The sequence below is a fragment of the Manis pentadactyla genome, chromosome 17, assembly GCF_030020395.1.
Source record: "Manis pentadactyla isolate mManPen7 chromosome 17, mManPen7.hap1, whole genome shotgun sequence".
Lineage (NCBI taxonomy): Eukaryota > Metazoa > Chordata > Mammalia > Pholidota > Manidae > Manis > Manis pentadactyla.
The window spans coordinates 33,285,654-33,309,249 of NC_080035.1; the positions used below are offsets into that span (position 1 = coordinate 33,285,654).

Genomic DNA, 23,596 nt, shown 5'->3' on the forward strand with positions numbered 1-23,596 from the left:
GTACAATCCTTAACACTCGTTCTACCTTCTAACGCTGGATTAAATTTGTAGGGTCAGCCCATAAGCTCACCCTGCAAATTGAATCTGCTGCCTTCCATGGAGTCTACCTTTGTGGCTTGTAGCAGCTTTCCTACTAAAAGGTCAGCTGAGAGTTCAAGGTGAACTCCGTTAACAGAGTTTTCATTTTTAATCTATGGTATTTTTCAAGTTCTGGTACAGAATGTTCTCATCTTTTGACACTAGTTATTATCACAAGCTCAGAATCAACCACAATAAAGGTATTTCTTAGAGTTGCAATCATGACTCAGCAGCATAAAAAGACCTGCTCTCTGCAAAGTCTCTACCTTTGACTTCCATTTAACTTGAATAATTCATAATGGAAAAATAGTATTTGACCTCTGGGAATTGAGAATTTTTTTTTAAGTTGACATGTGGTTTGCAAAAACTTATCTGAAACCAGAAAACTATGTTTTCAAACACAAAGCAGCATTTTTCTTATTATAGAGAAATCATTAAAATGGTCAATTCATAGGGTAATTATCAAATCCTTCTGAAAATTCCATTTATTATAACCACAACCTACAGCTCCTAACTCTTACCTCAAAATATTTTCAAAAGTTCACACAAAATCTCTAGCTCCTATCTTGATTTTTCCTTTGAATCCCATATATATGTTTCCAACTCCCCCTTGATAATTCACAGGCATCTCGAGCTCAAAGCCGTCAAAATGGGATTACTTACATTCACCAAAAGCTTCTCCTCTTCATGGTCTTATGACTCACAACACTGTTCATCACACACTAGAGAGTTAATCTCAACTCCCTTCTCTTTCCCCAAACATCTCACCAAGTCTGTTTTAACTCTTTTCCCCCTCCCTCCGTTCCTACTATTGCTGCCTTAAACCAGAATCTTAATTATTTCAAACTGATTATTATAATAGTCTCTAACATGAAATGCTACTAATTCATTCTTCTGAGGGTCACAGAGTGATCTATCTAAAACACAAATCCAATCATATCATTCTTCCAATTAAGAAACTTGCAACAGAAAAATATCTGCTGCTGTTTTCTTATCATTGACTGTAATGTTCAGATTCCTTAATCACATCACACAGGGCCCTTTCTGAGCTTGCCAGTGTCTCTATTTGCAGTCCACTTTCTTGTCCTGATTAACAGATATATCCCAATCTCCAGTCAGGCCAATGTACAATCCCTGGGAAATATCATGGACCTTTTATTTCTTTAAATCATTTTTCTAGGCGTTTTTACACTTTTCTGCTTATTTTGCTTTACTTTCAGAAGTCTTAAATTCATTAATGTAGATGTATCCTTTGCTAAGACTACAAAATTAGGATAAAAAACAATGAAAGAAGCAAAATGAACAAAAGAAGAAAGACAAAATGAAAACTGAGCAAGGCAATAAAATATGTAAAAAGAACACAGGAAAGTTCTAAAGGCCATACCAGTATCTCAGCAGATAAATTTGATTTTAATTTTCTTCATGTTCATGTCTGTAAGCCTGGATTTCAAGAGAGAGATGATTTATGGACTTGGAGGGAGAGTTTATCACTTTTCTGCCTTAAAAAAAGAAAAAGAGCTTGTGTAAAATTAAGGGAAAACACCAAAAATTCTTAGCCTGTATCTAACTTATGGTGGCATAGTTGTGTACAGGCCCAAGGAAGTATTTTACAGTATGTTTTAGAAGCTTAAAAGAGTAACTTTAATAAGGAAGGCCTTCATTTTCCAGATTGTGGTAATATTTTATGAAACACAAAATACACAGATGCCATGAATCACAGAGTTTTAACAAGATTTTAAGGAAGAGTTTGTAAATATTGAAACATTTTATTTATTTATGTATTTACTTATTTATAATCTTCTAAGCCTACCTTTTATGTACTGCACTACTGTCCTCCCAGTTTTCTGACAGTATTAATAATTTAATATCTATCTACATGTAGGGTACAGTAGCTCAAAACAGAACTTTAAAACTATACCTCTACTTGTTGTCTAATGAGAAAGTAATTCCTTATTTAATTTTTATCTCTAGAAAAAAACAAAAGTTTAAGCTCTTGGTCTGCGATAGAATATGCCCATTTTTCTTAGTCCACTAGAAGGATTCTTGAGTAGCAGCACTTCTCACCATCAATGAACTGTGAAATGTAGGTGAAAATTAAGTTTAGTTACAGCTGCCAGCCTTGATGGTGGTGTCTCACTTAAACAAACATGTTTGTGACATTGGAGAAAAACAAGTATTGCTACGGAGTAGAACTGGACTATCTAGGAATGGGAAAACCAGTCTATCATTTTCTAAAGTCATTCATTGTACAACTGCAGCCAGGAAGTTAGATGCTGTGGCTTTTCTACTGACTGACTGGAGGCACTAACTCTTAGTCTTTCTTTCCCAAGTATGACCTGGAAAACAGGGAAAAGGAAAATGGCACAGGACATTTACTGAATCCCTACTAACCTCCATGTATTCCTACTAACCTCTATGTAGTTTAACTTAACATTTAACTTCATTTTTTGATCTCCCTTCCTTACATCCTCATCATGTTGGTTAGGTCTTGGGCGCCCTGACTGGCAAGTGAGAAAACTGAAGTTCACATGGATTTTTGCAACTGTGCTTAGTTAGGATAGAACGACAGGGTAGTATGATGTCAGCTCCTCGTTTAACACCCATTGCCTTGGGGAATTTATTTAACTTCTCCATAACTTAGTACCCTCCTCTGTAAAATGGAGAAAGGACTGTTGTGAGAATTAAATGAGATAAAAATGTACTCAGATTAGTGCCTGGAGTAAGTGCACAAAAGATAATACTGATAACAGAACAGAGAAAAGCGTTTCTTAGTACAAATGTTATGAAGGACACTGAGCTCAGTAAAGTCAAAAGTGGATCAAGAGCATGAATTCCAAGGAGAGCTGGAGATAAAATGGTAAACCATTGAAGGATTATGGGGTATTCTTTGTGGAGAGGAGAAAAAACAAACAAAACAGAGCAGGAGACACTTAAACACTCACCTGTGACTTAAAGTTTAAAATATTTCTCATGCAATTTACTCAGCAAAGTTGTTAACAGGCTAAAAAAATCATCTCCTAATCAAAAGGCATCTCTCTATTCTTCTGACTTGTTGAAGACATCTGGGGGTCCTGTCAGAGCCCTGGGTAACACGATCGGTGCTCAGGTGAGACACTGCTCATTTAAAGGGAATCTTAATTTTCAATAACATTTCGCAATGAGTGAACTGAAAGTGCTCCTATCATTCTAATATTGAAACTACAACACTATGAAAAATGTGTATGTCTTTTTTTTTTTTTACTGTCCTACATTACCTGCAAATGATTTAAAGTATAGTCATCATGTCCCCAGAATTCTGGTCAATTTTGGAGAACAACAGAACTCTAAATTCCAAATTTGCCAACCTACAATGAAATATACATTTCTTCAAGCAGCTTTTCTTGTTTATGAGACACATACAAGTGAGGATAAAAGTTCAGTTCAAATATTTTATTTACCAAGACCCAATTGTGGTACTCTTTGATGAAATAGTATATTGAACCAAAGAAAAATCACATGGACTGTGCATTGTATTAGAGTCATTTAAGAAGATACATTTATTTTGAAGGTTACAGGCAGCTTCACCCATTGCTTAAACCTAGTACATTTATTTCCAACAAACATGTAAATGAGCACACTATTTGCAAAGCTGTGGGACTGCTGCCCTAGGGAAGTCATAAGTGCAAAGAATCAAACACGTATGATAAAAAGGACAAACTAGACCCTTAAGACAGGGATATCTAGAGGAAGTGAAAGTGGCATTGCTTCCTTCAGCACATCCTTGTCTTTCCACAGAAGAATCCCTCACCTGCATCCTAGCACAGAAAGCTACAAAGGAAGGAGTAAAACTGAGGACTCCCAAGAGCATGAACAAACAGAATTTAAAACTGAGTAATTCTGGTATGCTTAAAATGATCATTTTAAGCAAAATTATTGAGGTTTTCCATGAATTGAACTTATTTCACATAAATTTAGTTTCAAATGGCATAGAGTTGTAAGTAAATAGTTCAAATCTCCAAGGCAGGGGTAGGAGGGTGACAATGGAAAAGTGCTGTAATTAGTCCATCAAGGGGCTCAGTTATGAATCAGCATCAATCTTTAGAAACATCAAGGCACATCACACTTCTTCAACTTTTATTTGTACATAAAATCTAAAACATATATTTCTATTCTTGCTTTAATTTCTTGGTCACAGCCAAAATGCTCTAAAACTAAGAATCTCATAAGAATATTTTAATGTAATTCAGTTATATGCAAACAAAATTTCTATAAGAAGTCACTTATACTTCTTATAATGGGTGTCTGTATGTGCCAGAAAGCACCTTAGAGTTTTAACAAGTATAGATGCAAGATAATACTCTATATTAATTCCAGGGAGGTGATTATTAGTTATCAGACATTAAATTCATTCAAGTTGTTTAAATTAATTGATGAGTTCAAACAGCCAAAACATCTCCTATCAGCAGGCATATCTATAGCTGCCCTTTGAACTGTGTAAAGCTGATCACAAATGTTTCAAAACTTTAGATACACAAAGGGGAAATGCAGCAAACGAAATCCACCTGGATTCCCCCTCCTCTGGTGAGTTTCAGCCATGAAATGTTTTTGTAGACAAATGCCAAGGAGAAAATCAATCAGATCCAATTTCAACAACCTACCAAATTTCACAATATAACAAGGGAGAAACAATGTGTGTTACATAATTTACAAAAATGTCAAGACATTGTCATAAATCTACAGACAAAGGCAGAACAAAAGTATTCTGAAATAGGGAACATTATATTATATTGATGAGTTCCCAAAATATTTGGCAGACACCAGAGTCTACGTTAAGATGCTTGAATGATTATCCCAAATGTATTTTCCTAACAGGAGACTACAGAAAATAATCATTTTGAGAACTTTGAGATGGTTGGTAGGGAATAGTTATAAACTATGTGTTAAGTGTAAGAAAATCTTAGAAATTTAACTATTATAATGCTCTAGCCAACTTAAAAAGAAATCAAAGATTCAATGATACTTGACTTAACAAAAAAGAAAAAGAAAAAATACCTAATTTAAATTTCTATAGAATCTCCTACTACATGGCAATTACTACAGATTTGGATGTCATTACTCCTCAAATAAAATGTTATCTCTTTTGTATATGCTATGGCTATGGTTCATCTTCTCTTGCTTTTTTTTCAAGATTTAACCACGAAATCTGTTATTCAAAACATTTCTGAAAGTTAAAACAAATTTAGTAAATATTTGTAAAAAGAGCTGGTAATTTTTTCAGAATTCACAAATTCTTCTTTTTAATTGTTATGACTTCACTGTTACTTCTTTAGAAAGAGGAGAAAAGTGTGAAGTCAAGAACCAAAATAGATTTTTCTTTACGCTCTTGTTTCTGGTAAAAGTTTAAAAACATAATTGGATGAGAACATTTAAGATGTAGTTTCTCAGCAACTTTGAAGTATATAATTGTACACTTTAAACTTATATAATGTAGTAGGTAGATTATATCTCAGTTTTTAAAAAGTCATGGGGAATTCTAAACTGATAACTCTTGAAAAGTAGCTTATCATTTCTGAAGTGCTTTCAAATCACTATTATCATATTCCTCTCCTCACTGCCTTCTTTTGACATAAATAGAAAAGTTATTTTCATCATCCCCATTTTACATTTGCTAATAGGGAGGTTCCAGATGACAAATCCAACATCTCCCAGATAGTAATTGATATAACCAGAACTTGAAATCAAGTTTCCTGATTGTTTTCATGATTCCAAATTGTCTGTAGATTAGCAGATCTCAAAACTACAGCTATTGTTGTAATGAAATACTTCTCTTGGATCATCATGACAATTTGTTTTTAAAATAACCTACTGTTTTTGTGGGGAAACCACTCCCCAAAATCACACTGCTGATAAAGTCTTCAAAATGGTGTTTTCATGTATCTGTTGAGAATTAAACTTTCTGGCTAACCTAATGAACAAACATGAACTAGAGAGGACAAAAATTCATCAGTTGGCTTGACAAGGTCACAACTGCCTTACTCGTCATAGCCATGCCTCTTAGATCTGAAAACGTTCATCTCAGCATTTGACAGCATATTAACAGTCTCAATATCGTGGACTGCTGTACAGTTTGCTACGGGCAAGAGACCATGCCTTTACACAAGCTGCTGGATCGATTGGTCTTTGGTAAAATCTTAGTTTAAGACTCTTTAAGGCACTGATTTACGCACAATTGATCTGATCAGCCATGCAATCAATGTGATTTATTAGTTAAGATAGCCAAAACCCTTTTTTCTCCTTTTTCATGCAGTAGTAATTCACTTAATTAGAGGTGGAATCATTATAGGAAGCAACTGAGAAATAAGAACTTGAACCTGCTGGCCTGTCTCCTTACTTCCCCCAGTGCATGGGTCTACCAAACAGTGGTAGCTGCACACTAAGGCCAAGCTGCTAGGCTCTATGTGCACACAGAAGCCAGAGTGCTCACGCCGTGGCTAGAGGGGGATGGAGCAGATTAAAGGGGATTCTAATATTCCCCCACTCTAAAACATTTCCAGAATGCAAACTCATTCGTTTAGTTTTTGGCATATATTTTTTTCTTTATTCAACTGCAGGAAGACAAATGACTTGTATTACTTGGTAACTGCAGTGTTTAACTAAACATAAGACCAACAATGTGTATAACAAGGCTTGGGAACCTACACTGTACATGTGGACACATGCACATAAGCACACACTTACACTTCCAAAGTTACACAAGAGCTGATTCTGAATAGCCCAGACAAGTTCACCTATGGACAAAATATGTATTTGAATTTGCCAAACACTTGTATTTTCTATAACATTTGGGTGGTGTCTACAACTTTCCTAGAGTAGAAGTGTTTCTTTCCTCTCTTAAAGCCTATTCCCCAACCAGTTCCTTTATCCTAAGTCTCTACTGATTACTAATTACCTCCTTAAAATTTATGAACAAACAGTTAAGAACAGGAAAGGACAGGGTAAGGTACGACCATTCCATGAGATGGTTCTACTTGAGAACCGAGTATTTATTCAACACCTCCACTGCCTTCCACTGCCTTCCATTCAATCTGCTGCTGAGAGCACAAAGCCAGGAACCATAACTCTAGAAGCCTTAACCACGCATTTCCCTTTGACATGCTAGAAATTCTGCACATCATAATGATTTCAGGGGATGTGCCCTGCAAATAGCTGCCCCCCATACCTTATCCTTTTTTAAAAGATCAACTCTCTGCCACTTCCCTCCCTTCCCCCCACCCACATTGTGGAGGCAATAAATGAATACACAATACTCTACAACTAAAGATTTGACAACCACACATTAGAATGATTATGCAGTACAAAAATGTTGAGGGCTAGTACATTATTTCAGTACATATGTGCTATGTAAATTGTGAATAGCTTTGATTTAAAAAACGTAGATTTACTTAAGCCCAGTTATATAATTTTGTACAAAAGTATACTACAAGTCATACTGTTGATTTACTCTGACAAACAACCCCTTTAGAGTGTGCTGAATGAAGGCACAGCTTTTAAGCTGAGCACTGTTTCAGTAAGACAAGCCTTAAAATAAAACAAAGAACAAGATAATCTGCAAATATATGAATCTTTTATAACTCTCTCAGGAGGTACAGCACCATTTGTCCTTATTCCTAAATCAGCAACGTCAAAATGCCATTAAATTTAGCTATTGAACTGACTCAAAAGCAATACAGTGTGTCCTTCTGTGTGTATTTGTGCTGTGTGTGTTGGTGTGTTTGTGATCACATATTCAAAAGCAGAAACCTTTACTGCAACGACCTCAGCTGAAAATGTTGCAACGTAAGAAGCATATCAGTAAGGGAAAATGTAATCTGGGGTCTGAAGTTATTTTCATTGGACCTTTGTTGTTAACTATCTTTAATGTCTCCTATTAATAGAATTTAGTGAGAGCAAACAGATTCTCCTGATTCCTGATTCAGGTTTTTATTTCAAGACTTTTGAAATTAGTGTTTTGATAATGACCTATTTATTCAGAGTTCAAGCTCCATGTTTCTAAAACATTTAAAACCTTACACTGTCAGTTATGTGACATTTGGCCTAATATAACAGAATTAGTAAAATTCAATCTAGATATGTCCAGTTCTCCAAATAAAAACTTTGCCTATGTTATTAATGGCTTAAAAATATTTTATTTTCATTGAGTTAACTGCATTTTCTTAACACCAGAATAAGACACTCCAGGGAAAATACTGAGCTGGTACATAGTGGCTTTCTGGTTATTGAAATCATTCACTCTTTGGACTTGCGAACCACAAAGCACCCACTGCTCAGCAAATCCCAGAATAGCACATGCCATGTCATGTCTTATTGCTTTAACATACTCCTCACATTCTTCCCTCCCAATATAGTTCAACAGGTCAATATTGAAGAGTATAGCAACAGTTGACATCATAGTCTATGGAATACTGTCCTGCCAGTAAGCACATGCTGTTACTATTTAAAGAATACAAATTCATCTTAACTTGTGACCACTTGGGATGAATATTTTAGTTTGAGACCCCAAATGTTCTTATAATATTGTCTCATTTAATTTTGTTCTTAAGTGGATATGTAGTCTAGTAAAATTCTCCATGGGTTCTGCACTGGTTTAAACTGTGAGTGTACAATCTCTGCCTGGTTAAACTACACATTTACATGATGACAGTACCAATGAGTGTGTTCCATCAGACATTCCTGGAAGCTGTCTGGCCAATAGCAGCAGTTTGAAATGGTTCCCTAATCACTGTTGAAATCACCAATAGTACTGTCTGTCCACACCATGACAGACAAAAGCTGAAATGTATTAAACATAGCAATCCATCATCCTGCAGATGGAAAGCAGGAGCCAGGCCAGTTCAGAGGCAGTGACTACCCGCTGCTTAACAAAGGCTGGAGTCCTAACAGTTCAGTCCCTCCCTAGCTCCTCACTACCACCCCTCCATTTAAGATGAATGAGTGTAATCAGTGAGGGAGAAAGCCTGCTGAGGACCTCAAATTCAAACATTGTTATATTAAAAGTACTGATTTTTCCCCCTAATCAGAACAGTTGCTTAAACACTTTTCTCCAAATATAAGGAGATGGGTATTTAAGTAAATGAATGAATGAAAAAATGAATGAACTGTATATTCAAGAAAGCATATCATTAGAAAATGCATTAGTAGACCATTAATTTGGAGAGCTAGCTTTGTAATGAAGCTATGATCTGAACTCAAGAGGAAGTTCTTTAAAAAGTCACTCAGTTAAGGGTAAGTTTACATTGGTTGAAGCAACTTAATAGTGATGTTCTCTTTGAATGACCAGGGGATTATTATTTTTAAATAAACACCAAATAAAAATGAAATGCTATTTGCTAAAGTTCAATTCACTTTGCATACTGGTTTCTAATAAGGGCATATGAGTCACAACATAGCCAAAGGGAGGGAAGAATCCTCAACTGCACCTAACAGCACATTAACAAAGTACAGAAACGAAAGACACTTTTCTTTGGATTTCAGCCTTGTCATTTCCAATTTTCTGCTCCTTGGACATGCTTGTATTCAAATTCTGGAACATCTATTCAGCATATCAATCCTAATTAGACAATCTGGGTCTGGAAAGGATGAGAGCTGGGTCATTTGCATAATTTAATCATAAATACTCAGTGATACATATTTCCAAATGCATTTGTACAATTATCTTTCCATCCTTGGGGCAATGGTATTAATATGATTAGGCAATATTTCTGGAAAAAACAGACAAGTATGCACTCTTTTTAACTGCAGCTTAGGGCGATATGAAAAATTAATTAATTTCTGAAGAAAATCAATTTCTCTACGTGACCACATTAGACATTGCTAAACCAAGACTCAGAAACCTCTCTCAATCACTACATTTTATCAGGCCCTTCTAAATTCTGATTAGTATGTGAACAATTCAATAGAAAAACTAGTAATGTATCAAAAGGCATCTAAATTTTGAAGAGATCTGTCTACTTTTCATTTTGAATCTACTAACCTGCTTTACTTTAATGGATTGTTACTTAGTCAATGAGAAGCCTGTGCTTCTGGTGTGAACTCATCTTGAGTGATCTTTTATTAATGTACATTAACCAATTTCAAGGACAATAGGATGAGGTTACTTTTGAAATGCTTTCTCAAGAATGGATTTATATTCATCTAAAATAATCTTCATTCACACGAGACTGTTTATTATGAAAAAATTGGATAAACCAAATTGCCCCAAAGAGTACCGTTGTTGGAAGAAAAACACTGTAACACACTTAGTAGAGATATAAGAACCCAGGTGGCTAATCTGATTTTTTTTAAAAAAGAGATTCGGCTTTGTATGTTGATTAGTACAAAAAAAGGCATCACGTTTGTGAGTTTAAATGCACTATTCTTTTCGTTTCAATCAAATAAAAAAGTAGAAATTACTGGATGCAAATATTCAATATTCATTAATTTGCATAAAGGTGCTTGAAAAAATTTTTGATTCTAACAAGCTCATTTTTCATGCGTTTTGTCTTTCATCCTAATCTAGCATCTGTCATTCCTTTTTGAAGTTATTATCGGCCCAATTCCCTCTTGGACATGGTTGCTGGGTGACCGGTATCTTAGCACCCACTTTGACAGGAACAGATGTGAATCTGATCAAGAGATTTCCCAAGAGTACCTGAAATCACAAACAACTTTTGTGAAAAACAAACAGCATCCCTGTCAGGGGCCCTTATTTAACCTCTTCCCCCAAAGAAAGGGCTACGAAGTTAACTGCAAATCAAATATACCATTTTAATTTTATTTCCTAAACTTGGAATAAAAGAACTAAAAATAAATTATATTTTCACACTGTTGAATTTGGGAAATCCAAACTAAATATTAAGAGCTCAGAAAACCAGTTTGCTCTGTATTTGGCTAGATTTTGTAAGTAACTCTCAGGTTAAAGTAGGTATATTTCATGCACAATTTCACTACATTTCTACAAAAAAGGAGGATCATTACAAGGATGATTTAGATATAAAGATATTTAAGAAGCTGAAATTAGTTCGGTGTCTGAAGACTTCCTATATTAAATGATATAGAATTCTGTGCAATATTCTGGATGACTCTACTTAAAGAGTTATCTAAAATATAAAAGTTCCATCTCTCCATTTATGCATTTTATAGCAGGATTTTTTAGGCGATATTTTTTTCTAGTTCATGTGGTATACCATCAATCATTATTGGAAATAGACCTGCAAAGTGCCACTGGAAGACAAAAAAGGCCATAGAAACTTTATATCATCACCATTACAAAAGAGAATAGGTTGCCTCTCCTGAGCTAGATTCTTTTTAAGAACAGCATAATGTGGTTAAGTCATGTGATTTACCTCCTTTCCTTCCTTCAAGCACAGTATGAGAAAGTGAAGAGCAATAGCCAAATTATATCACCAGGAAACTAGTTGGGGCAAACTTTTCAATTAAATGAGATACTTAATCAAATGTTGATATTTTATAAATATGGCTTCAAAGTGATATTAGGAAACATCCAAATAATTGATTTAATTTTTCAGCTTCATTCATGTGATATGTCAAGGCAAGGCAGAAAAAATATTACCTTATAGGGAAAGTAAGTTTCTGGAAATGTAACAGACAATAAAAAAGAGTAAATAGTGTATGTTTAAAACTCTAAATATTTTCTCCTTGATGATCTTTCACTTGTAATAGTAAGGAAAGTGGTACATCTTCCACTGGAAATTTCAATGTTTTCTCTATTCCAAGAATTGGCTGGTTATAACGATTCTTATTAGGAATTCTTATGTTTGGTGGTTATAGGGAAATAACCAATTATCCAAATGTTTTTTTCAATGTTAGGTGAAAAAAGAAGTGAAAGGTCTTTGAAATTCTCTTTCAGTTATAACTAGGAAAGGAACTTACTAATCTCAGTTCCAAAATGGAATCATGGAACTATTTAACCATCATAACTGTAATGGCATATGTTTGAGTGGTGGTATATATGTATGTGCATTGCTTTACCTTTCATAAAATGTTATATATATATAAGATTGAAAGAAAGTCATACTATATGGAGAAGTAAATTCTGTAATCTAATGATGGTCATATAATATTGTCATTTATAAAGAAAGAGATACAAACTGAATACATCTATATGTGATACAGCATTTTGACACAGAAATTAACCAAACTATAACATACCTAAATTCCTCTTCATTTTGAACATATTATTAACTTTAGTTTTCCAACTTAGACATAACTACATAGAATCCATCTAAAAGTAGCTTTCATATATCCAATTTATCAGTGACCATCTTTGTTATTATTAGTGGCAAAACCAGCCTTCTGGAAACCCTTTCAGGTGGTCCAATTTAAAATAAAATAAGAAATATAACCTTTTAAAATGTTAGTCTAAGAAAAATTAAAATACATTCATATGAAAACCTTTATTCTGAAGTGTTATCACAGGGAACAACTCCCTAAAAAATGTCTCCACCTGCTCAGGCTGACTCTTCCGTGAAGAGAAAGTAATAAAAAAGTGCAAAATAAGTGTTTTCATGTCCAATTAAACAAAACTTATGTTTAAACTCCTTGCACCTAGGATGTATACTTAAAATGTAGATATTTTGTTTTAAAAAGTAGCATCTTAATCCCATGTGAAAACTTGAATAACTGCAAATTTTAATGGCACTTTGGCTGAACTGTGAAATGTTATTCACGAATAATATATTTTAAATGTCCTAAGAATACCTAGTTACTAAATTTCGTAACCAAACAGGTGTTAACAGAAAGAAAAATCAAATTTGACCCAGAAGGCTCCAATATTAAGGTTTGAATTGGGATCAGTTCATTCCTTTCCCATGGGGTAAGTTGTATAAATGTAATTCTATGGTTTCATAAAAGCAGGTCAAGTTTCTATCCCTTGGGGTCTTCTGGCAATTTGAAGCATGGAAGCACTGTTGCTGGCTACAAGTTCAAATCTGCATGTACTGTCAATGGTGTGAAGAAAAAAATCAGTGAACAGTAGACATATATTCATCTCTGATTATAATACGCACTTGTCAGAGGGTTCTTAGAGGGTAAGAAGAAAGGTGTCAGAGCTCACAAGTCATAAAATATTTTGAAACCATTTTTACCTACTTATAATAGATATATATACCACATGATGCAAAAAGTAATGTGAACTAAATGTAAAGATGAACCTCTTACCAAATGTCATTTTACATTTATTATCTGCAAGTTTTTTTAAATTTCACAAGCTTTAGGTAAGGAACAATCTTTTAAGTAGCCACTGTTTTATGAGCTTCTTTCCCCTTTGCAGAAAAATACATGCATTCTTGAACTTTTATCAATGATGTAATGACTTAACAAATCCCATGGAATGATTGAGAAAGTAATTGATTTCAATTTAACTGGACCTCTACCAGGTGTTTTCAAAGACAATTACAATCCACTGCAAGAAGTGGTACTACACATCTCCTTATGTAGACCTGCAGATTAACCCATTGACCTCATTCCTAACTCATCTCATTGATGGCAAAGCTTTTAGAAGAACAATCATTTTTTTTAAGTTATGAAATTGTTTTCCTATTGCTAATCCACTGATTTTAGAGTACAGGCTTGCTTTAAAGTGCAAGAGCAATGAAATAAACCAATAAAAGAAAGGAAGCAATGACATCAAGCACGTCAAACATTAGTCAATAATGTACAGATTCTGTACCTAATAATATAATATCAATTGCACACAAATAAAATAATTTCTAGATATAAATATTTTTTATAGAGAATTAAAGGTCTAGGAAAATTCAGTTTGTAATCACTGCCCTACTGTATTTTAAAGTATTTATGTATAAATTACTTCTTTCACCTTAAAATTAATTTTAAATGTATTTTCTAAAGTCACTTTATAAAACAGACTCTGATTTTCCTGTGTTATTTTATATTTCAGTCAATTACAGAAAGTAAAATTAAAGCCAATTTTACTGGTAAGTTGTTTATCCTCTGGCCCTATCACCTACAAGTCTGTATGTGTGAGTATACATACACACAAATACATATATGTAAAAGCTTTTCCAACAAAGATATTATTACTTAAGGACAAATGCATAGACTACAAATGGGTTAAGGTTAATAAGCAAAAATATCCACCACAAAAATCTGTAAAATATTGATAAAAATATTACACTTGTTGCACACACAAGAATATCCATCCTAGTTTAAAATGTGTGACTGTTAATATGACAATTAAAAGTGGTCCAAATTATTCATTTAAAATCCAAAGGCACTGTTAAACTAGAAACTCAAGAAATCAGTATCATTTCCAAGAATAAAGCTAAAGAAAAATCAGGTATTTTATATATAAAATAGGAATTATTTTTCTTAAATCTATCAGTACATTTTAGCAGAGCTGTGATGAGTTCAGAGACTTTGCACCTTCAGTAATTTGTTCATACATAATCAAAATGCTTTTAAAATATAAGGCTATGAATAACATAGCCCATTTACTGTTGCTATTAATAGGATTTCAGGATACAATCACTTTAAGATTTTAACAAAATATTTCATCTGCTCGATATGTGAATTTATAATAAAGTATTCTTGATTAACATGCTTTAGGGATTGATTTTCATTACCTTTATTTAAGAAACAACCACTATCACTTAAATTGAATTATCAAGTATTTACTGCAATGCATCTATGTGCTTTCATGAATAATTCCCTTCCAACGAGTACCTCTTTTACCTGATGAATTTTGTTTGTCCTTGAAGAAAAGTATTTTCTCCTGTTGTAAGTGGAGGGTAATCTAATTATTTAGAAACATTAGATAACATATAAATTTTTTACACTGTAACTTTTTAATACTTTACCTCTCCATTCATTTACTCTAAAGGAAAACATTCCTCAACTCTTCAGTGTTACTAACCAAAACTAACCACTATATTTGTTGTCTATTTCAGTAAGGTTCTGAAAAATCATGCTTAAAAAGCATATCCAATTTTTTTTTTATCAAACATATATGCTATCTTGAAATCCACTGCAGGATTTTTATGTCTCCTTATATTAAATTACATTTAGATTCTCAAATCATAACAAATACTTTTGAATTCGTGCTAGAAACATGCAGTGTATTCCAGGTATTGTATTCGTTTTATACAATAATGTGCTTTAGATGCTTCATTTTTTTTAAATCATTTTTTTCTAAAACGTTTTTAAGCAGGTGTCTGTTCAGTGCATTGCTATGCTGCATAGGTTTAGATATTTCAGTATACTTATAAGCACAAAACTATCCTAAGATCATTTAAATAATGACATAGTGAGTGTTTCAGTTTAATACATTGTCTTTGACAACTTTCACTCAAGCTTCATACACTTAAATTTGCAAAAGATTCCCAGCTTGATATCCTGGATAAACTCCAAGCTCATTTGAGTCAGAAAGCAACAGGGCCACACCTTTCACAAAATTCAACCATTGGTCACTTCAATATTCAATTTAGAAAAATCCAAAGATGACTTTTTTTTGATGGGTGATTTAGAATTCTTTTATCCTATAAAGTAAATCCAAGTCAGATACACAAGACATTTAAAATGCATCTGGTTCAAGGTCTGTGATTTTGTATCAAGCAGTGATTTGGGTCATTTTCAATAGATTTTATATATCTATCTCTATCTCTGTATTTATCTATACATCTCAACACATGGTATCTCTCTATATGTGATATAGTTATATATAAATATATATATATATTTAAAATCAGGCATTTATCTGCTATTTTATTCAACTAAGTTTAATGCCATTATTAATTTGAAAAGCTATGAGCTTTCATTGATTGATTGGCTAAACTGATTAAATTATATTGGACAGAGAATTCTGTTCCTAGTCATTTGCACATTTACATATAAAGTTAATCATGAATTATAATAGACATATTCTTGAAATATCTTCAGAAACTTTCTCAGAGTAAATAGGTACATCAAAATAAAGTGACACACCAGTTAATCCAATATATAATTACTAGACCAAATACAAATATACTATCCTCAGTGATCTTGTTTTCCAGAGAAATAAACTAACCTCACTATTCTAATAAAGTCATTTCTGTTCTCGGACATATACTAAAAAGCACATGTCAGCAATTAAGCTATTTGAAAAGACAGACACTATTTTAAAAAATTACTTTTTGCTTGGAAATACTTCTAAAAAATTGAGAAAGTAAAGGAATTTGAAGACAATGTGGACTCACAGAGCCTCTGTTATGCCTGAGATACATGGAAATGTATCAATCAAAGCCTTTGATATTACACTTATCTAAGCCCCATTAGGTGAGCTTTTAATTCAAGGTCTTCATTAAAAAATAAATTATTGAACATAACCAAATATAATGGAAAAGAGATTTCTTAGCGCAGTCTCAAAGGCTGCAAATATAAATTAAATGTATTTTTAATGTATTCTCAACTAGAATTTTTAAGTTGCAGCATTTAGACAAGAGTGTGTGTGTGTGTGTGTGTGTGTGTGTGTGTGTGTGTAACTGACCAATCACAATGCAGTAACTCAGTAGTTAAGAAAATAGCACATGCTGGCAATGGAAAGCTCATTCCATTATTATAACAACTCAAAGATAAAATAATAAAACTATCTTAATTATACATTTAAACACCCAAATAGTTAACATCAACTTTTTTTTTACATTCCCTGTCCTTTCAAATGCATATAACTTGTGACTATTTTTTTTTCTTTTTTTCTGGTGAACAATTTTAAAATGAAGCCCTTGAAAGGTAAAACCAGGCAAAGTTTAACTCATTTTAAAGAATCAAGTAATGGAAACCTTAAAATCAGAATGTTTAATGAAATCCAAGACTTACCTGTACCTACTTAAAAGGCATACTTCAAACTAATTTCTTCAAAGATTCAAAAGGAGACAGACAGTTTACAAACTGTGAGTTTCATTTCTTTTTATATTTTGTAATACATGTGTTGTGTTGCTAATACAATGCAATTTAAATGATTATTTTACTTGATTAACAAATGCAATTGTATGAAACAATTCAGTAAAATAACTTTGAAAGATAAAATAATAATAATTGATAGTCAAAGCACACGTTGTTCCTAAAAATATGAACGACTTGGTTGAACATTAAGCTAATTTACAAAGCTACTTACATTCCAAAAACAGAACATCAAATGAGAAACAATAAGGCATATTATGTTTTCGTATGCTGGTGAATCACACATGGTAAATCACCACAGAGGAGAGTGATTTATGTTCAAATCCAGCCAAGACTTTAATCAATACTGGGTGTCACATCTCAGGAGGTTGGGGGAGGTAGTGAGGCAAAAAGAGAGTGGCTAATATTGGTCTCACTAATTTATATGCAACGTCTGTGAAATGTTGTAGATTTATAAAAAAGAGCAGATTTGGGCTAATAAAATGAAGATTTAAAAATTTTGTATGAAATGTACATACAAAAAAATTAGGTAAGAGAATTCTGTCCTACAATTTATTCAACATATTAGAAACTTCACAAAATAAATTTCATATGTGAAAATAAAATTAAGTGTATCAAAGTATTAACTAATAACCTGCGGAGTTCAGAAGGTAAACCATCTTCATAGTATGTACACTTTTTACAATAATGACTATATATTTATAGAAACAGACTCCAAAAAAAACAACAGGCTTGAAAGATATCCAAATAATTCAAGAATTTGTATTTTGCACAATAATTTGATTGAACAAGGTAAATCCTAGTTTAGAATATACTTAGATTTTATTTGTATATTAGTTATTAAACTATAATTTACTAGCACTTATAAAGTATACAGAAGTAAGTGGTGGAGCCAAACTTAGAACTTTCATATTCTAGGCCTTAGTCTTCTAATTATGCCATATTCTTTTTGAAATGTTATTAAATGAAACATTAGGCTTTATAGGAGTCATTAATCAACTATGATACAGAAATTTCAAAAGCATAGTCTCTCTTCATTTGAAGTAATTTTTAAATATCTCTGTACCAACTGTTGTAAATATCTCATAGAGGTGAATCTGTATTTGTGCTGAAACTTTCTGCATCAATGCATTAAGTGCGTAAGTCCGTGCCACTGAAAAGCATGCAATGGGGGAAATGTTCAATAAATATAGACTGGTTCAGTTTGCCATCTTTATTAAAACTTCTGACAAAAAAACAGAACCAAGAATTGGAAAGCATTTTATCTCAGTACTGGAATTGTACCCATACAGTACTACTAAACAGAAAGGACTTGGAAGGTCTTTCAATTTGCTGTCTATGAAGGATGAAGGGTATTGACTTTTAAGACAAAAGAATACTATTTGTGAATATGTGTATATGCAAATAAAATGTCTTATAAAACTAACGAATCTATTTAAGTTAAAAACTGCATAAATCTAGGGCTACCTAGGACCCCACACGCAGTCTGGTTTGAAAGATCCTAAGACAAAATAAAAAATTATCTTTTGGCAATTCTGAAAAAATAATCATTTTAGATAACAAATGAGAACAGAGTCACTTTTTGTTACCTGAAGTCACAGAAAATTGAATCCTTACCCAAATGTCCAAACAAGTGACTGACTCGTACAAACACAGACTTGACCGTGTACATAATTACTTTTCTTTTGTTGTTGTTGTTTAATGGTTACCAGTTAATTAAGTGACCTCTGTGCACTAGCCAAGTTCATGCAACTAATGTTTAGCTTAAAAATAATAATTGGAGGAAGCTGATCAAGGTCAGACTTTGCCCTTTGACAACTTTTAAATCTATTTCCTTACATTTTCTTTCATGTGTTGAGACCCTTATTTTTAGCTTTCCTATCAAGCAGGTGATAGTCTCTGTTTCATCTCCTTGTGGTAATGACAGATGGCTTCAACATTTATTCTAGTTTTCATAGACAGCATACTGATGCAATAGCCCCAAGCACATTAAATCCACCCTAAGGTTTGTCACTAACTTACCGAGCTACTTTGAGCAAGTTTATAACCTTTCTTTCAACATCATTTTGGTTCCTCAGATTCTGTTATCTAAATACTGTTAAAAGACATAATTAGATAGATGTTCTGTAAAAAGCTGACAGTGCTAAGATGAGGTTTCTTGCACACTGCGTATATATTATTTTATATAGTTTGTCATTTTGCCCACTTTCTCTCATCCTCTGCATAAATTATTCCTTTAGATTGTCTGTTAAGTAGCCAGAGGAGAAAGAAATCAGAATGAAAGAAATCAATATACCTACGTGAATGAAAAAGGATCTTAATAGCAAGGCATAAACTGAACTTGAATGGAAAAAGTAACTTTAGTTTTATAAATTCAAGATGCACAATATTTTAGGCATTGCTTCCAAAGAGAAATAAGACAACACTTGTAATTGCTATTAAAAAATAATAATGCAATACAATGAAAACAGTAGATTTTGGTGAGAGGGAGTTCAATTACAAGTTTTCTGTTTTTTTACTCAATGGCAGGCTTAGGAAAACCTAGGTAGAGAATATCTGCAACTACACATCTAAGGTTAATGACTACAGTATTTGAGTGTATTTTGGTTGAGCAAGCCTTGCAGTTGACAAAAGATCAAAATGCAAGAGTAAATCAACAAACTTACCATGTTTAACTTAAAAATAACCTGAAAGAGAGTTTTGGAATGCCACATTTTATTGTAGAGTATAAAGACCAGGTGATTGAGCTATAGCTTATTGATGAAATATTTTTGGAGGGATAAACAGTTCTACTGGATTTAACTTATCTTGGCTCTGAAAGTTTAAAATTCCAGAACTTTTGTTAACCTCAGGGGGAAAAAAATACTTAGAAAATTTTTGTCAATAACTCTCAGAATATTCTCCAACATACGGGAGTCCTCAATTCCACAGTCTAATCAAAATTTCAACAACAAATTGCAGGCATTCAAATAAGTTCTCTCTAGAAATATTTTTGGTGTGTTATGTTAAACGGTCATTAATTATCTAGGACAATGTGCTGAAAGAAACACATCAAGAGTCAATGAAGAGCAGAGTAGTTTGATTACTAAAGAGAAAAACATGGCATTTCACCAATTTACTGGAGAGGTAGTCAATTTACAAAATCGGATCTGAACTGACTTCAAATTTCAACTAGAATTCTTCATAACAGCTCCATAACAATTTTCTGCACTGATTCTAAAATCTTAACAATAGATTTTTGGCAAAAACTTTATCTTCTGGACGTCCAAGGACTCCAATTATCTCCCTAAATGACATTTAGTTATCAAGATTCCCCCTCGATCTTTACTGCCACCTGTCCATACTTTTAGGCACGCGAGCACGTACACACATGCGAGCGCTCTCAACATTCACCCCAAAATAGTAAAATGAAGGTTCAAAACCCAGACACACACCCATGCCCCCAGGCCAAGAATGGCCAATAAACACAGAAAAAGAGTTTGTGGCTAGGTCAGGATAGAACAGTTGCTGGGGTTAGAGTTCAAGTCTTTTTTGTCTTAAAGCCTTCCGGGTGCACTAGCCAGAAAGAAGCCTTCTTCCAAGGAAGAAACGGCCAGGGGCTTATTCACTCCGATTTCCTTATGATGTCATGCTATCCCTCTTTCCTTCCCGTCTCAGCTTCCCTAGCTCCAATAGGGGCACAACCCTAAAAGAGTAAAACTCGTTCCTTTTCTGGGTCTTCCAACTTATTTGGAGGGTTTCGAAATCTCCGCGCAAATTTTGCGCGCAGTTTCCACGCGCCGGTTTCTGGTCTCCAACTTTCCCCACTCGCTTTCTCACGGCATCTCTGAACTTTTCCCACTGCAGCGAACAGTGGGACAAGGAGGAACTGCGAAAGCGGGTGGACTGAGCACTTCTACCCCGAAACTGACAAGTTACCCCACTCCCGCCCCCTCTCGGTAGATCCTCCCCTAGTGAGCATTCATTAGCATAAAACTAGTCGGGTCCGACACCGCGTCCCCAGGCTAACAGCGTCCGCGCGCTTTGCCCCGCGGGGGAAGCCACGGCACCGGATGTCCAGGTCAGCATAGCATCCCAATTGCAAAGCTTGCACCTGCTCAGCGTGAGCTACTAACCTTAAAAAAAAGGAAGGAAAGAAAAGGGGGAAAAAACAGTTTGGAAAGAGAGAAACAGCGAAGCGCTTCGGGTCTTCCTTCCCATCTCTCCAGTTCAGCTTCCAAGAATGTCAGGCACCTGGTCACCTCTCTTCCTACAGAAGGAAACCTGCTGGTGCCCTCGCGTCGGCCCGGGGCAAACGCACCCCTTTATCGCCTTTGCACACTCCCGCGCACTTGCGGACACACGCACACATGCGCGCACTCGCAGACCCCTCCCTTCGGTGGGCTTTCCCCCCGGCCTCGGGACTGACTCGCCGCGGGTCCCCCGGGATTGCCCCGGGACTCCCACCCGACCTGCCGGCGGCCCACTCCCGCGGTTTCCCTGCAGGCCCTCACCGGAGCGCGGCTGTCCGGCGGGGTCACGCCCCCTCCTCTCGCTCGCCTCAGCGCCGCTGACCAGCCGGGCGGGTGGCCCGAGTCCGAGGGAGCGCACACCGGGCGGCCGCGGCCAGGAAGGGGGCTGTGGCCCCTGGGCCGGCCGTCCTCCTCCTGCCCGCCCCTACGCCCTGAGGGCTGGGGGCGCCGTTCTCAGACGGCCGGCGCGGCAGGGGAGCAGGCGGAGACGGTCGGGGAGCGGGAGATGGTCGGGTAGGGGGACGGCAGGGAGAAGGACGAGGACAGGGATGAGGTGACGGTCGGGTAGGGGGAAGAACGGCGCCCGGAGCGGAGCGAGGGGAGGGCGAGGCCGCGGGCGCGGGGCCGCCCCGCTCGGTACCTGGCGTTGGTGCAGTCGTTGTAGAGGGTCTCGAAGTCCCGCCGGGAGATGAGCTTGCAGCGGTTCACCCCGGGCTGGATGGCGCCCAGCCCCCGCAGGATGCGGACCTGCTCCACGTTGCACACCACTGGCGTGATCTCCAGCCGCTTCAGCTTGGTGTAGACCGTGTGCAAGCCCCCCACCAAGTGCTTGAGGAACAGGTCGAAGGCCTGGGGCAGGCAGATGAGCTCGCAGCCCTCCACCGTGAAGGAGGCCACCTTGGCGCCCCTCAGGTCCACCATCTTGCACTCGTTGTTCTGGGGCGTGTTTTCCACGGGGGACGGCGTCGAGTACACGGGCTTCCCGGGGAGGGGGCCGCCGCCGCTGCTGCTGCCGGTGCTGCCGGTGCTGCTGCCCGAGCTGCTGCTGCTACTGCTGCTGCTGCTGCTGCTGGCGCTGCTGCCGCCGCCGCCGCCGCCGCCGCCGGCGTTGGTGGGGGTGCTGGAGGCGCCGCCGCCGAGGCCGCCGCTCGCGGCCGCCAGGCTGGGGTTGCCGCCGCCGCCGCCGTTGCCCGAGCCGCTGCCGCCGGAGGGGACTGAGGCCGCCGGAGCGACGGGCTCCGGCCGGAACAGAGTTGGCCCCGAGGACGCCGGCGGCCCGACGGACGAAGCCGGAGACGAGGTCGCCGAGGAGGTGGCGGTGGCGGTGGCGGCGCCGGAGGAGGACGCGGACGTGCAGACCGGGGGCTGCGGGGGCACCAGCGGGGCCGGAGGGATCAGAGCCGCCGGCACCGCCATGGCCACATATAAGGGGGCGCGAGGAGAGGCGACGGAAAGTTGCCGCACGCCCCGTGGAGGGGAAGGGGAGAAGGGGGAGAGCCGGGGGCGACCACGCGCCGGCGGGACCCGGGGCGCGAGAGGGCGCGGGACGGAGCGCACAGAGTCCCGCGGGCGGGCGCGAGTCCTCCGGGGCCGGGCGGGGCGGCTGCCGTCGGGCGGCCCCGCTCTAGCGCGGAGGGGAGCGCGGCGGGGAGCGGGGCGGGCGGACGCGGGCTCTCCCCGGCAAGCACATGGATCAAAGACTGAGAGGGGAATGACAGGGAGAAAACGAGCTGAAAAGTGCAGGCTGCCGGCTGGACGAGTTGTTGTTGTCACACGGTGCAGAGGGGAGGAGCTCCGGAAACTTGAAATACCCTTTGAAGCCGCAAAAACCTCACTCACTAGTATTAACCCAAATTATCCAACCAGGAACTGGGAGCAGAGACTCGGAGAGCGCAGGACGCAGAGGGACCGCGAGTGCGCGGAGAGGGGCGGGAGGGGGCGCTGGGAGGGATTGGAGGGACGGGGAGACGAGCCGGGGGCGCAGAAGTGCCGATCGGAGAGGGAGAGGGCGGGCATCGCTGCTCCACCACCGTTAGGTTGCATGTGTAATATTCCGTTTCGTCCGCGACCACCCGTAATTTTATCCAAAACGTTTTGAGCAACTGTCCGCCAACTTACAGAGCAGCCAGAGCGCTCCCACCTCTCCTTCAAGGATTTAGGATGTATCTCCGCTCGTTTTTGCCCTGAGATGTAAATGAAACTCATCCCCGCATTTCATGATTATTAAATTATTTTGAGGGAAATTCACATGTAAGCAAACTTTGTTTCACGCACCTGATTGTTTTTTATTCACCTATTAAATTATTTATTTGTGTAAAGATAGTGAAAATTCCAGGACAGTTTTCAAATTATGGGGT

At 37.3% G+C, this 23,596-nt stretch overlaps 1 protein-coding gene across 2 annotated transcripts in view; it reads right to left on the bottom strand.

Moving 5' to 3' along the window:
• Positions 1–22,792, bottom strand: part of DACH1 (dachshund family transcription factor 1) — a 405,237-nt gene extending 382,445 nt beyond the window's left edge. For both annotated transcript variants that reach the window (XM_057494559.1, XM_057494558.1), the window contains exon 1: positions 21,880–22,792. In XM_057494559.1, the coding sequence (XP_057350542.1) occupies positions 21,880–22,655 (776 nt within the window). In that variant the 5' untranslated portion in view covers positions 22,656–22,792. The remainder of the gene's footprint in view (positions 1–21,879) is intronic.
• Positions 22,793–23,596: the final 804 nt, after the last annotated feature.